Source organism: Trichomycterus rosablanca, chromosome 26, assembly GCF_030014385.1.
Source record: "Trichomycterus rosablanca isolate fTriRos1 chromosome 26, fTriRos1.hap1, whole genome shotgun sequence".
In the NCBI taxonomy this organism is placed as follows: domain Eukaryota; kingdom Metazoa; phylum Chordata; class Actinopteri; order Siluriformes; family Trichomycteridae; genus Trichomycterus; species Trichomycterus rosablanca.
The window spans coordinates 1,442,663-1,457,748 of NC_086013.1; the positions used below are offsets into that span (position 1 = coordinate 1,442,663).

Below are 15,086 nucleotides of genomic sequence, written 5' to 3' on the forward strand. Positions count from 1 at the left end.
GGCAGCATTTGTATGCTAGTCTATGTTCCGGTTCATTCCAGAGCTGTTGAGTGTAGGTAGCTGTTGAGGTCAGGGCTCGCTCATGCTGGAACAGAAAAGGGCCTTCCCTAAACTGTTGCTGCAAGACTATAAGCATAGTATTCCTTTACATAATTGATTTATTGCACCTGATACTTTTGTATTACACTATTAAGGTTTTGCTAACAAAATTAAACTTTCAAAACATCAACAGTGCCGATAGTTACAGTCAGAATGAAGAACTGACCGCTGGTGATACCAAACAGACCCTGAACTTTGTATCAAAACGATACATATCGTGATATCAGAATTATATCAGTGTATCGTCCATCCCTGTGTATGAGAGATGAACTAAAATACAAGTTTAGAACTAATAATTATTATTAATATTAATTATTATTATTTACAGATTTGGGAAACCAGACTAGCCAGAGGGGGTCCTGTACTGTCTGTCATGTGAACCATTGTTTCCTGGCATGTTAGAAATAATAATAATAATAATAAATAATAAAAGTGGTAAAAAATCTCTGCAGTTTGAGAGTCCAGGATCATAAAGTGCAATTAAAGATGAGATTTTTAAACTATATTATCTGTATTAGGATTAAAAGTAAGATTTCAGAGATGAACACACATTTCTAGTTCTTATCTGGCTTGACTGAACCACCTCTGGTAGGTATCGCGGTTCTTACCCCCGGTGTTGGAGCGCTTGGTGCTGCCCGCCTCGGCTGGAGTCTCCAGGGGTCTCTTGCGGGAGTCCAGCGCGTCCGGGTCCGGGTCCATGTGCGGCGGCGGCGGTGACTGCGGCGGTGACTGCGGCGGGATCTGCTGCTCCTGAGAAGCCGAGGGAACCGGCACGCTTATGCCGTTGTGCTGAAGCGCCCCGCCGGCCATCATTTCCCCGCCGAAGCCTGGAGGGAAAGTGATGATTCCGGTGTCCACGGGTCCGCGGGGACTCTTTCCGTCTCTCGGAGGGAAACGTGGGATTTCCACGCGTGTACCGGCCACTCGGAGACACTTCGCTCGGTGCGTCCCGATCCCGCAGACTAGCCCTCCTAATGTAGCCCGGCTGAAGTGGCGCACTGGTGTAGCGCACTGATCCAGCGGCAGGTTCGTGATTCCGGGACGGAGGGATCCGGGTGTCCAGAAATATCACAGTGTTCCGTACACTTCAACTTTATCAACTTTTATACTGAGATTCTTCTCAAAATGAGCAGATTAGTTATTCTACACAATAAATAAACACCAGCACAAGGTAACAGATCAATAGATCACACACACACGTGACTTTATATTAATAAATACTACAGTCTTTATACATTATATGACCAAAAGTATTTGGACACCTGACCATGAGCTTGTTGGACGTCTTACTTCAAATACAAAGACCTCTGTGTGATCTTTTCAGCTATGATAACAGCCACTCCTCTGAGGATTTCTTCATGTCTTTATAGAGCTTGATTTGTGCACAGGGGGTACAGTTATGCTGAGACAGGGCCTTCCCTAAACTGTTGAAGCAAAGTTGGAATCATACAACAAAAAGCCAGAGATGAATTAATATATTATACTGTATATAATTGACTTTCTGAATGCAAATATATGCTTAGAAATTCTTAATATTCACTCTGTTCACTATAAATACTTCTTTACTGCGATATGAAGCTTGATTGGCTGTAAACACTGACAAGTGTTTCAGTAGCTTCTTATATTTTATGGTACTTTTTTACTCAGCATAAAGTGTAAGTTTGGGTTTTCTTTCCAGCCTTAAACTAGCCTTGTTGTGGCTGTTTGGGCACAGAGAAGTCAACAGCTGTAGTTTAAGTCATTAAAGAAGAATCAGAAGGGTCCATAAATCCCATACACCTAAACATTATTAATGTATGGATGTATTAAGGTTCATTTTTAATATTAATACTTCATGAAACAAGTATCAAGTTCTGAACATGTGTGTGTGTGTGTGTGTTACAGAGAACAACTGTATTAAATCACCAAACTAGGCCTGTAAACACACACAGCCTTAATTTATAAGCATCAATTGTATTTAACATCTTGGTGCAAGAAAAAAAATACAGTAATGCGATTTAAATTCTTTATTTATTTTATTCAAATTCTGATCAGCTTAAAATTTCAAAATACAGAATATAAAAACAGTGAAATCTGTGAGAAAAGTAAACAAACAGCACCGCATTAGGAATAAAATCCACATCTCACCCAATAAAAAAAAGAATCTATCGCTGCTCTACGTGAAACAAACCAAGAACCAGAATAAAAATCATTCAAATAAAGCACAAATATTAAATCTGTATAGATTATATGTTTTCCTGGAGTGTTTTAAATAATTAAAGCTTTAAGTCTGAACAGCAAACACTTCCAGGAGATAAAGAAGTACCACCACAGATGTAGGTTTGAGTCTCACCGCTGGCACCCTGTTGGCGCATTATGGACACAGTTTGTCGTGTCTACTGATAAGGAATCTTTACCAGCACATCAGTGACAGATACTCTGTGGTGGTGCACGATTGGTGGAGGAATAGCGAGAGCATAGCGTGATCGTGCTTACAGTGCAATAGAAAATTAAGGGTAAAAAAGTAAACATGAACATTTTTATCTTTCAGAAGGTAAAAACAGAACTCCCAGTTTACACAGAGCGCATTTAGTAGTAATAAAGTAGAAAGTGTCACACAAACTCCCTGTAGTGTTTCATTTTATTCCTGTGACTGTTGGTTTCTGTAAATATTCAGACTGAAATCATTCCCGTCCATTAATTTGAACGCTCAGCCTGGACGCGGTTTAGAAAAATACAAAAAAAACAAACATGACCTGGTTGAAATTTTGAAGCTGTATGTGCATTTACCCATAAATAAAACCCCAAAAAACAACCCGGACAAAAACCAAGTCAGTGATCAGTGACACTTAAATATCTAAACAATTTCACCAGCTAAATTTAATTCACAGACATTTTAATAAGAACTCGTGATGAGGGTTTTTTTAGGTGCTTAAAACCAAAGAAATGTGGAGCAGTGACATCACTGTGTCTGTAGAACTAAAATAATTCAACATATTTCAGATCGTCTCTAATAAATTCCATAATAAATCATGAACATCCTAGTTTTCTCTCATCACGTTGAGTTATACAGACACAGTTACATCACGTTTACCGTTCCATGAAGCATCTTTATTACATTTCGGAACATGACTGCAGCCAGAAAAGCATCAAGTGTGGTCGGCCACTGTTATTGGAACGCGGTATATTTCAGTGCTCACGTTCTCGGTGCATAACAGGGTCGAGCTCTGATCTCTGTAGAGGCCGCGTAAGTTACACCAAACCAAGTTAATTAAACCATTACTTAATGCAGGTGAATCAAGAGTCGAGCTGAGCGAGGTCCATCCCCGGTGGTGCTATCGGCCGGTCGGGTGTCCACATACAGACATGCTTTGGCTATGTTGCCGTGTAACTGCATGGCACCCAGTGATTCTGGGGGACCGGACCCACCACGACCCTGACCAAACGGAGTGAAATAACAATATATCTTTATATATTACATACATATATTCTATATATTTAATATAAGCACACGACACCCCCGCCACCTCCTTTAAAAGGGGGTTAAAAGGGGCTACTGCTGGGGCTGAGAGCCTCCTGGGCTCCTTTTAGCATCTCTCTCTTCACACACTTCCAAAAACCAGACACGCCCTGCTGGGACTGAACCTGTAAACACAAACACACACACACATAGAACATCAGAGAGAGAAAGGGATCAACCAGAGATGCACCATCATCGACTGGAGTTCACACATGCACACACAGAAAACACCGAAACCCCTCAGTGTGGGCGAGGATTCAACACACATCACTCGGATACCCCGGAGCTGTGCATCACCCACACAAGCAGCTACATCACCGCTGCTCAGCGTACTGAATCCTCATTTAAATTAAACACGGAATAATCATTCAGACTTGCTTTTATACAAAGCGACTAACAGTACTGTGACAGTATACAGTCTAAGCAACTGAGGGTTAAGGGCCTCGCTCAAGTGCCCGACAGTGGCAACCTGGCAGAGGTGGGACTTGAACTAACGACTTTTTGATTACTATTTAAGCACTTTAACCATTAGGCTACAACTGCCCTAAACATAAAATAAAAAAGAAATAAAGAAACAGACACAGGTGGGTATTTTAATGATGGGTGGTAGGTCCAGTAAATCAAGGACTGATATATTTATAAATCTGATATACGAGGGATCTTCAAACAGTTTCCACACTTTGTTATTGTGGTTATAAGTGGTGAGGGTGGGTGGAGGAGTAATCAGTCGTGTCTGAGAGACGCTTATAGTCCGGATTTAGCTCCAAAGAAGCTTTAATGGGAAGAAGATTTTCATGTGATGATGATGATGTGAGGGCAGCGGCGCATCAGTGGCTACACGTGGCATTAAGAAGTTGGTACGGCACTGGAAAAATGCATCAGAAGGCGACGATGTAGAAAAGTGATGGAGTTTGTTTTTAAATTTCTTAATAAATAGAGTTTTTGAAGAATTCTGGTATTTATGTTAGACCGGTTTGATGGGTTCTCTCACCCTGAGACCACGCAGCATTCGGTCCTTCATCACGGCGATGAACTCTTTATGACTCAGGCAGTTGTCTCCATCCAGGTCGAAGATTTTGAACACGGTGTCCAGAACGTTCTCGGAGAGCTCCTGGCCCGTGGCGATCTTCACCGCCCTCTTAAACTGAGCTGAGGAAACAGAAGAGAGTGTTTTAGGCATCGATTTTGGTTCTGAGCTTGATGTAGAACGTTGTGCTGGACGAGATTAAGACTGATCCCTGACACCCTGATACACGAAGCACGCTGGATGGACGCACGAGTTGTTTAGTTGTTAGTTGCAGATTTTTCGGGTGTCTGACAGTGAATCTGCAACTCTGGCAAACAGAACATCTGGATCATTTTGTCCCTCAGTACAGAGTTTAGCACATCACAGCAGTAGTGGCATCTTTATTTATTTATTTTATTAGGATTTTAACGTCATGTTTTACACGCTTTGGTTACACTCATGACAGCACAGGTAGTTACTGCTTACACACGATTTACTTGCATGTTTTTGTACTGTGGGAGGAAACCGGAGCTCCCAGAGGAAACCCACACAGACACGGGGAGAACATGCAAACTACACCTGGAAATTGAACCCAGGACCGTCATGCTGTGAGGTGACAGTGCTACCCACCGAGCTGCCCTTTATAGCAGTTTATATGCTTTACGTACCAAAATGCTGTGATTATACAATCACTGACTGGAGCTTATCTGTTGCTTTGTACAATAGAACTGATTTCATGTTTGGGATGAAGCCCATGATCAGTGTTGTTGGGACAGTGGGACGCTTTCTGACCACATGCTGACCTTATTTTTGTCGTTTCATGTTTTATCATGTCGAGAGGTGATGAGCGTTACCCATTCCGATAGGTCTGTTGGCGTCGGCGATCATCTTGACCGAGATGGCGAAGTCCTCCATGTTGTTGATGAAGAGACAGAAGGCTTTAAACTCCTCGAAGGTGATGCTCTAGCAGAGGCCGGCGTTCAGGAGACGGCAGTGATAAAACACAGATTATATACATTATAACTTAATAATAATAACCAGGAATTAAAATCACTAAAGAACTCAGGCGCATCATGGGTACCAGCACTCACCTCTCCTGTAGGGATCCTCTTCCTGAGGTTTTCCAAGTATAGCTCGTTATCCTCCTCGTTAGTGTAGTACAGCAGCCAATCAGCAAAGTCCTCTCTCCTCATGGTGCCCATGCCCTTGGAGAACTGCAGGAACTCCATCTCCTGCACCTCCGCCTGGAGATCCTCCATGAACCTGCAAATACAACAGCTTTCAGTCTCAGAACAGACATCCGAGGCCACACCCTGGTTTAGGAAACTGGGTTTAGGGGTTTGTTGGCTTGGTGTGAAGTAAAGATCCAATCAGGAGTTTTCAACCACCTCGCAATACAGTATACCCACACCACACCCGCCTTACCTGCAGAACTCCGTGTACTGTAGTTTGTTCTGGCCGCGGCGGCCGAAGAAGTAGGCCTGCAGAGTGGTGTTGGGTGCGTCTTGGTCCTCTGGAGTCGCGTTCTGCAGACAGATCACAACAGTGAATTTTTTTTTTACAGTGGGCCTAAAAAGGCATCATAAAACGTGTAATTAAGCTCTAAGCAACATGTTTTGTGCTGATTATTAAACACGTTTAGAAGTTAAATACATGGCAACCCACCTCCGCTTCCTCTTTGGAAACTTTCCTCAGTCCGATGATTTTCTTCAGCTTGAAAAATAAAAAATAAAACCTTGTAACTTCATTTTAAAACACTCAGTAACAAGATCATCTTTAACCGTTTGAGAGCGGCTGCGATGTGGAACCTCAGTCAGTCATGGATGGCCAGATCACAGTGCAGCGTTCTCTCTGCTCTAATGCAGCTAATTAGAGGGAGAACACTGTCATTAATCAGCTCATTAGATAATGATACACATCCTGCTGTGCTCTGCCTCTCCAGGCCTGAGGAGACCCAACAAGGAGATCCACTGGCGAGATCCAGTGAGGAGATCCACTGAGGAGACCCCACCCTAGATCAAAGCAGTACGTATCCTCCTCAAATCCTCGATCGATTCCCTGCAGCGCTTCATCAATACAAGACAAGGATACACACGTACACACTCGGGGTCAAGACTGCTAATTCAGGACACACACACACACACACACACACACACACACACAGGCCAAAAGCTTCTGAATGCTTCCCACTACTTTCATGCAAAAGCAGTACTGGTTTAGGGCACTGATGTTGGTACTGAGGCCTGGCTCACAGTCAGTTTTCCAATTCATCCCAAAGATGTCAGAAAGGATTGTGGTCATGGCTCTGTACAGGCTGGTTTTGGTTCTTCAACCATTCACGACATATTTAGGGAACTCTCTGTCCAACACCAGTGCCTGGCCATACAAATGCTGTTATCTTTTGACTGAATGGACACAAATTCCCACAGATATACTTCAAAATCTTGTGAGAAGCCTGTGGTTCTAGCTGAAAAGATCACACAGAGGTCACTCTGTCACTCGACCTTTATCCATGCACTTTACTCTCTCTTGTATTTAAGACTATTTATTCCCGACCACGTACCTTCGACTCGTCAGTGGTTCCTCGTCAGCATTAACAAAAACAAAGCAGCTACAGTCACTCATTACAGTTCAACACGATGTTACAGCGTTCTGAGGGTGATACAGGAACCGTCACATCCTACATTCAGGTCCAGAAAACGCTAGAATGTGTTCGTCCAGGCCCAGAATCATAATTGCCACGAGGGGAAAAGGCACTTAGCTTTATTGAACCCAAAGGTACGATATGATAGCGAGTTAATTAAGTGCTTTAATACAACCTACTTTACAACATATTTTTTATGCCCCCCCCCCCCCCCCAATTTTACTCCCAATGTAGTCGTACCCAATTCCCCGACTGTAGCACACCTTCCGCACACGCTAACAACAGCGCCGGCGCTCTCGCTCAGACGTTCCCTTTAAATCAGGCTCTTAACAGGGCCGTGCAGTCAGCATCACTCTGGTGCAAGATAGGGGAGGAAAAAATAATCACCCCCGGGCTTTGCTTTAACCGTTACCATGGAAACTGAGAAAATAGGGACCACGTCCAACCTCGGTAAGTCAGAGACAGACCCACCATTGAGGAGGAAAAGGAACTGGGTGCAGGATGATGGGTTACAGCTGTAGGATTAAATAGGAGAGACGTACGTCATTACTGAGCTGATAAATCCATCACACACACAGAGAGCGATCATTATATTCTCTTTCATAAATATAATTATGTGCATCGCGTTATGTCTTGTGCCTCTTTTTCATTTATTTAATATATCTTTGGACATTTTGATTCCAAAGGCAGAGAAGTGGTGGTCAGAGGCTGTGACTGTCCAACTACATATTAGATCGACTATTTAAAACAATATTTTACTGCAACAAATTCTGAAATGAATTTGATAACTAGGTGTGATTTTTATGTCTGAAGCCTTTACAGATGTAATGTTCCAGCTTTATAAATCTGACCGTCTTTGCAAAAATTTTGTGATTTTTGATGCCCTTTAAAGTCGTGTAATAAAACAATTTATTTTAATTATATTTGCTTTAAAAAAAAAAAGACTGAGCTGGAATCGTCCCTTTATAGGAGACCACACGTGACCTTTGTGATGCGGCAAAGTCAAATCTACCACAAACATAAAAATATTAAAACCCTGGTTGGTTATGTTTAGGCTGGTACAGTTCACCATGTTGGCTATTAAAAGTGCCTCGGCCATCCCTACCCCAATAATAATAAGCAGTTTTTTGGGGGGTCATAATCAGTTGGATCAGCAGAGAGAAACATATAATATATATTATCTATAAAAACAAAACCACATACATTTATTGCCACGGAATAATTGCAGGTCTGGGGTTTGATCTAAAGAAATAATAGAAGTCCCATAATATTGGTGGGAATTTACATCCTTTACCTTCTCAAACTCCTTTTTGTCCACCTGCTCATTGCCGTCGATGTCCAGCATTTTGAAAGCGATGCGGAAGCCGGTATGTGGCTCTGAAATGGAAAGCATGTGAGATATAATGAACCATCGACAGCCTGAAAACCTCCTGCTGCGCTTTAGGTAAAGAACTGAATTTAATAAACGTCCTACATCACAAAACTACTGAGACTCATTTACATAACATTTACATTTACAGTATTTAGCAGACGCTTTTATCCAAAGAGACTTATAGCACTGTGACAGTGTACTGTCCAAGCAATTGAGGGTTAGGGGCCTTGCTTGAGAGCCCAAGATTTAACTTGGGGCTTGAACCAGCGAACTTTTGATTACTAGTCCAGTACTATAACCGCTAGGCTACAACTGCTTTATTTACTCATAATTAAAGTGTTACTCGTTTTTAGTATTCCTGCTTTGTGCCCAGTGTTTCTAAGTGAACCGGACACACCGCGCCCCTGACCAAGACAGTTTCGATGGAAGGGCGGGGCCGTGGTGCTGAAAATTTTGCTCATGAGTCTATCAGTGGATCTCTGTCAGTATTTAACTACATCGGTAACAGATCTATTTTCAGATCTCTACTGGTTTCAGCTTAAGCTTCTTACAGGACTTACTGGTGAGAATGGTGAGGAGGAACAGGTACTCGGTGTAGGAGATCAGACCTGGAATCACACCACAGATGAAGAACACAGTACAGACATTAGCGTAACTGGTAGTGTATGTAGGAACAGAAAAGTGTTCCTACCTTCCCACAGCCTCTGTCCCAATACTAATGAGTTTATTCAATGTTAGATCAACAGCCGTACTGGTGCCTCCATGTATGGAAACACTGTTTGTGTGTGTGTGTGTGTGTGTGTGTGTGTGTGTGTGTGTGTGAGAGAGAGAGAGAGAAAGTGAATCACCGTTATCTCCAACTCCTCTGAACAGATTGCTTCCTGCCTTTGCTCGAGATGCCACAGTCAGCAGCTTCTCCACTTCCTGTAGAACAGCCAATCACATTAACACACCAGGGATTTATTTTTAGTGACACACTCCAAACAAAAACTTCTCCTGCAGTCTAATGAAAGCCCTGGATGAGCGCACGCTTCAGCTATTGGCGCCAGACTGTCATGTGATCGCGCGCCAACATCTAAATGCAACTTTAGTTCATATGGGTGCTCGAGATCTCGGTGGCGGTTGGCTGGCACATTAGGCGGCGGCGCCGAGTGCCTCCCGTTCGCCATGTGTTATATACATATGTTTATAACAATAATAATAATTCATGAATAACGTGCAGCCTTTTCTAATACACACATACAAACAAACACACAAACGTGGAGCTGATTTCTACTCACCGCTTTGGTCAGAACCCTTTTATTCCGTTTACCTGAGGGAGAAAAAACAAAGACGAGAGGTTAATAAGGGCGGAGGGTAAAAAACTAACTGTAGTGGCTATAATATGACCCGGACCACTCCACCTGGGAAGGTGTGAGGTGACAGTGCTACCCACCGAGCCACTGTGCCGCCCTCCCCCAGCGCCCCTAAACACTATCTTATATTAAGTAAAAGTGAAATTCACACATAAATATGTATGTTGAATGTACATGTAGTACAGTGTATGCTCATGGGTTTAATCTTATCCCCCAGGCACTGCATGTAAGGAGTTTTGTATGTTCTCTGTGTCTACATGGAGCTACACCAAGTTGCCACTTTAAGCAGGACCTTTAACCCTCGATTGTTTGGACTGCACTCAGCCGCACACCTTATTGGCTTTAGATAAAAGTGTCAGCCGGATGTACGATGTAATTGGAATACTACTGGACCCACCACAGCCCTGACCAGGATAAAAACATTACAGTGAATAAATAAACAATCATTACTACATTAGACACAGTAATGAATCCACCACAGCATGTTTACATTAACAAAGGTCACAGAGTCAATCGGGCAAAGGCAGATGAACCATGCGTGATAGAAAAACACACATCATAAAACAGCAGGATATAAACGTGTGTGTGTGTGTGTGTGTGTGTGTGTGTGTACACAATGCCACACACAATTAATTTTCCTTTAATCTTTGCACCCATGATTTCCTGATGTTATAAACCTGCTGTGTGCTGCTAACTAGCAATAAATAAATCACACAAAGTCATAACAATGTTGGGACAATGTTCGTGTGTGTGTGTGTGTGTGTGTGTGTGTGTGTGTGTGTGTGTGTGTGTGTGTGTGTGTGTGTGTCACTCACGGTCCACATTCTCCAGCATCATGGAGTACAGAAAGTCTCTGGGTGTCATGAACGGCTCCTGATCATAAACCACAGTGGCAAACTGGTTAAAACGTAACCGTCGCATCGAGACCACCGGGGTGGGGGCATCTTCATCCTTCACACACATACACACACACACACACACACACATACACACACACACACACACACACACACACACACACACACGGACACACAGACACACGGACACACAGACACACAGACACACAGACAGAGAGAAGAAAAAATAACAATACAATAATTAAAACAAATGCTTCATTCCACTACTGGGGTTTAAAGCTGTGGTAGCTGAGACGATAAACGACTGGACTGGGAATCGGAACTGGGAATGGTTTTATTTTTATCCACCATTCATCCTCATGCTCCAGTTTGTGCCTGATGCACCCACAACACAGGCACTATTTGGCCTCTTTGCAATTTTGTTAGTTGCCCTGGCTGTTAATCAAACTGCTTTTTCAATCTAATTCTAACACTTTTCCTGAGCTGTTTGTAATTGTATCCACTTCCTGTGTGATGAATTTTCCTACCTCTCCACTCCTAACTGCTCGTATGCAAAAACTACTTTAGGTGTGGTTTCACTCGTACCGAGCACATACAGCTAAAGTCAAAGATTTACATAAGCTTGTTAACAGTGTTCCATGTATTAGAAGCTGATGGAGCTTTGACTGACGCTGTCCACAGTCGAGTAGGCTGTACTCCGCCATACAATTGAGAATCTCCTGCTTTAAAAATGCCACTTGAAGCTGTTGCTGAACAGATGGAACCACACACTCTAGTAAATGATGACTGCTCAACTGTAAACTGTTGGCTCATGATCCAGCGGCTTCTTATTCGTGGCAAAGCTGTTTTTGTCGCTGCTTTAATTATGCATTTCATTTACCAACACAAATTTTCTTTTAGAATAAGGTGATCACTGATTCATGTACGTTTAAGCATGTGAAGTCAAATTAGTCCTATTTATTTGGGCACGGCCACCAGCTGAAGTCAATCAAAATCATTATTTAGACAGGAGGCCATAATCTAAAGCACAATGGCATTATGGCACTTTCTACACCAGCAGAATAATAATAAAGTTAATGTATGTACATTTGTGACCTAGTATATGTGGTCGTATTTTTAGAATAAATTATAAAAGAGCTCAAATTTCCATTCCAAGTGCAGATAAGCTTTGGATCTCAACTCTAAAGGTAAGTAAAAGAATAACATTTGTCATTATTGTGTTATTTTTTTGGTTTTCTGCACAAATCCAATAGAAACAATATTTAATAATAAATCTTGTGTCTGCTTTGGTTATATTTCTCTGCACAAAACATTCCTGAACTAGAAGCACTAAGAACCGCAGTAACACGGGCTGCGTCTCAATTAGTTCCCAACACAACACAAAGTGCACTATGTAGAATGCATACCCTATATAAAACCGCGCACTTTATCTAGTGCACTACGTAGTGAGCATGGAGGTATTTGGAAACAGCAGAAAACTTTTACCTCGCTCTCCTTGGCGTACACGGCCGGGTATAAACACTTCCAGCGCGACTGAAGGCGATAGTGAACAACACTACTGACGAGCAGACACCCCACTACTGCCCCTCCAGCGGTGCTCCTCAGGGGTAACTTACTGCCTGCGTACCCCAACCCCCTGAAAAAGTTCCTCACGGTCGGGCCGAACCTGCCCCACGTCGCCATTTTAACCAGGAAGAACGGTTCCCTACTCTCACTCCTTCCTAACAAGTAGATTTGGTGCCACCTACTGAACAATAATGGGGAGAAAAATAATAAATTCCTTCGTTTATTACGACTAACATAGTAACTGACTATTATGGTCAGGGTCGCGCTGCCACCTAAAACACTGGAATGTAGAAATGCACACTGGACAGAGCGCCAGTTTATAATTCACACAATCACTTGATTACTCCCACAAGCACAGTGTCACAGAGCCAATCCACCTACTAGTCTGACATGTTCCCTTTTTCACAACCTACTGATGAATGCCAGTAAGGCACTGTGGCTATAATGTGCTGATATACCGTGTTATGGAACAGTAAAACCACTTTTCTGATGGACTTGGTTGTGATATATCGGTCACTGAACGATTTAAAGGTTCCTAAACAAAATGTGATGACACGAAGAGATCTTGAGTGAAACATCACTGTTATTTATTTAAGAAACTAAGTTATCCAACACTTTTATCACCCTTGTGTATGTCTTCAGCGCCTTTAGCAAAATTGACTGCGATTGTAACGTATATCTAACCCGTCTTCTTCTTCTTTCAAGTGCACCCATTACGGGTCACTACAGTGGATTGTTCGTCTCCTTCGTGGCCTGTCCTGAACGTGCTCCTCTGTCACCCCAACCACTTGCATGTCCTCCTCCCTTACTGCATCCATAACCCTTCTCTTTGGCCTCCTTCTCCTCCTCTTGCCTGCTGGCTCCATCCTCGTCACAGATGAAGTGAAGACACTTTTCCAGAGTTGCACTGATGGTTGTCCGTCCAACAGGTTTTTTCCATCTCTGCACAAAACCTTTAGTGCACTTTTAGATTAACCGTTGGGTTATTTTCTGGATGCCCAGTTTGGCCAGACAGTCAACTAGAGATGTTCAAGGTGGTGCCAAGAATTATTGTGAGACCACAGTGATCCTGGGAACACTAAACCCTTAGATGTAGTTTTATATCGTTGCCCTGATTGTTTTGATTGCAGAAATACTCAGACAGTTCCTTGGAGGTCTGTGTAGAACCGAATGACTGAAGGTGCACAGACCCTTGGACTTCATGGTTGGTTTTTATCCTGACAATGCAGTTTAAATAGTGGGCCATTATTACCAGGTGAGTGCCTTCCTAAACTATATCCAATCAATTGACAACTTTCCTAATAATCAGCCAAATTGATGTAAAAAATTATAAATAGTAAACAAGTATATTCCACTCACTAGCTAGCTAATGTTAGGAACCGTCAGTGTTCTCATTAGTTGTGCCTCCCCCAAAAACCCAGCAGATTTGGTCAGCCCAATGTTCCATTCATGGCTACAGCCTTGGTAAGGAAATCAAACCCACAGTACAATAAAGTGTACAAATGTATGTGTTTACGTAAATCAGTCAGTCCCTTTACTGGAGAATTGGCCTTCGTACCTGTCAGTCTCACTGATGCAGTAAAACCTCTTTATATGTCACTTCTGAAGGAGGTGTAACTTCTGTACCTGCAGGTCCCAGTAAAGGTTAAAAAGAGAGGCGTGATCTCTGTACCTGTGAGTCCTATAGTGAGTGAGGCCTGGTCTCCATATCAGCCGGTAAAGTAGACATGGCTTCTGTACCTGTCGTACATGTTAGTCTCAGAGAAGGATGCATGGTTCCTGTACCTGTAAGTCCTAAACACAAGATGTAGTCTTTGTACCTGTGAGCCCTAATTGAAGGAGGCTTGACCTCAGTACCTGTCCATCCAGGTATAAGTGTCGTGGCTTCTGTGGTGCATCTATCTACACGGTGAGTAAAATAAAAACACAAGGACATGGTGATAAATACAACTAGTAATAACGGAGTCCGGCAGACTACCAGTACATAATGTTTTAATGACACATCTCAGTTAATACATGTTATCTGCATTACCCTTCCTCACTATCATCATCATTAGAATCGACATCATCATCATCATCTTTACCGGTCCATTTGTAAGGGCTCGAGCCCCTTTTGGATGAACATGCACGGCTGTTGCATAGGAATCTCCACTATGTTCTCATTCATGCAACGTATTAGTGGTTTTCTTCTACGTTCCTTGTAAGAAATTGTTTATTTGATCAGATAAAGGCGTGCAAACCCCAAACTCTCCTCTGTCTGTGATATTCAGGGGCACACGCATCCAGCAGCCACATAAAAACCCAAACCCATAGTGGCCATGTTGTACAGCAGCAAACAAAACATACAAATAGATACATGTGGTGAGGTCAAGCTCTGAGATGATGGGGTCCCAGCGGAGGGCTGAACCGAGACCTCTGCATTGTCCGTCTGTCCTGTAAATAGGAGGAGGTCTTGCTGACATTCAACAAAGTTTCTGTGGAGTTTCTGGGTTGGAGAAGCTGTGGTGAGCAGTGTCCTCCAGTGGTAGATTTCAGAACTACAATTTTAGATCTGCATCTTCTCTGAAAGATCTACAGTAGGTCCATTTCTGGAGTCGACCCTTGATCTATTGGATAAAATTGTGCTTTTTTGCTGTTGTTGATGAAAGAAAGATGAGTCCATCGGAGAGTAAGAAGAGAGCGTGTGGT

The 15,086-nt window shown here is 42.7% G+C and overlaps 1 protein-coding gene across 2 annotated transcripts; it reads right to left on the minus strand.

Moving 5' to 3' along the window:
* Nucleotides 1–2,095: 2,095 nt before the first annotated feature.
* micu2 (mitochondrial calcium uptake 2) lies at nt 2,096–14,161 on the minus strand. 2 transcript variants are annotated; one of them, XM_062988333.1, is made up of 12 exons: nt 14,071–14,161; nt 10,791–10,926; nt 9,901–9,932; nt 9,469–9,544; nt 9,181–9,228; nt 8,543–8,625; nt 6,270–6,317; nt 6,030–6,130; nt 5,696–5,867; nt 5,459–5,567; nt 4,590–4,747; nt 2,096–3,723 (listed from the first exon to the last, which is right to left on the minus strand). In XM_062988333.1, the coding sequence occupies exons 2-12, from the start codon at nt 10,894–10,896 to the stop codon at nt 3,622–3,624; spliced, it is 1,035 nt and encodes a 344-aa protein (XP_062844403.1). In that variant the 5' UTR covers nt 10,897–10,926; nt 14,071–14,161; the 3' UTR covers nt 2,096–3,621. The 2 variants fall into 2 exon arrangements, with proteins under 2 accessions (XP_062844403.1, XP_062844402.1); XM_062988332.1 differs by lacking the exon at nt 14,071–14,161 and adding an exon at nt 12,318–12,515.
* Between the last annotated feature and the right edge of the window lie 925 nt (nt 14,162–15,086).

Coding starts and splice junctions, on each gene's coding strand:
- micu2 (XM_062988332.1), bottom strand. CDS start 12,515: ATGGCGACGTGGGGCAGGTTCGGCCCGACCGTGAGGAACTTTTTCAGG. Junction 9,933..10,790: donor GATGCTGGAGAATGTGGACC/GTGAGTGACACA, acceptor TTTCTCCCTCAG/GTAAACGGAATAAAAGGGTT. Junction 5,568..5,695: donor AGAGGATCCCTACAGGAGAG/GTGAGTGCTGGT, acceptor GGCCTCTGCTAG/AGCATCACCTTCGAGGAGTT.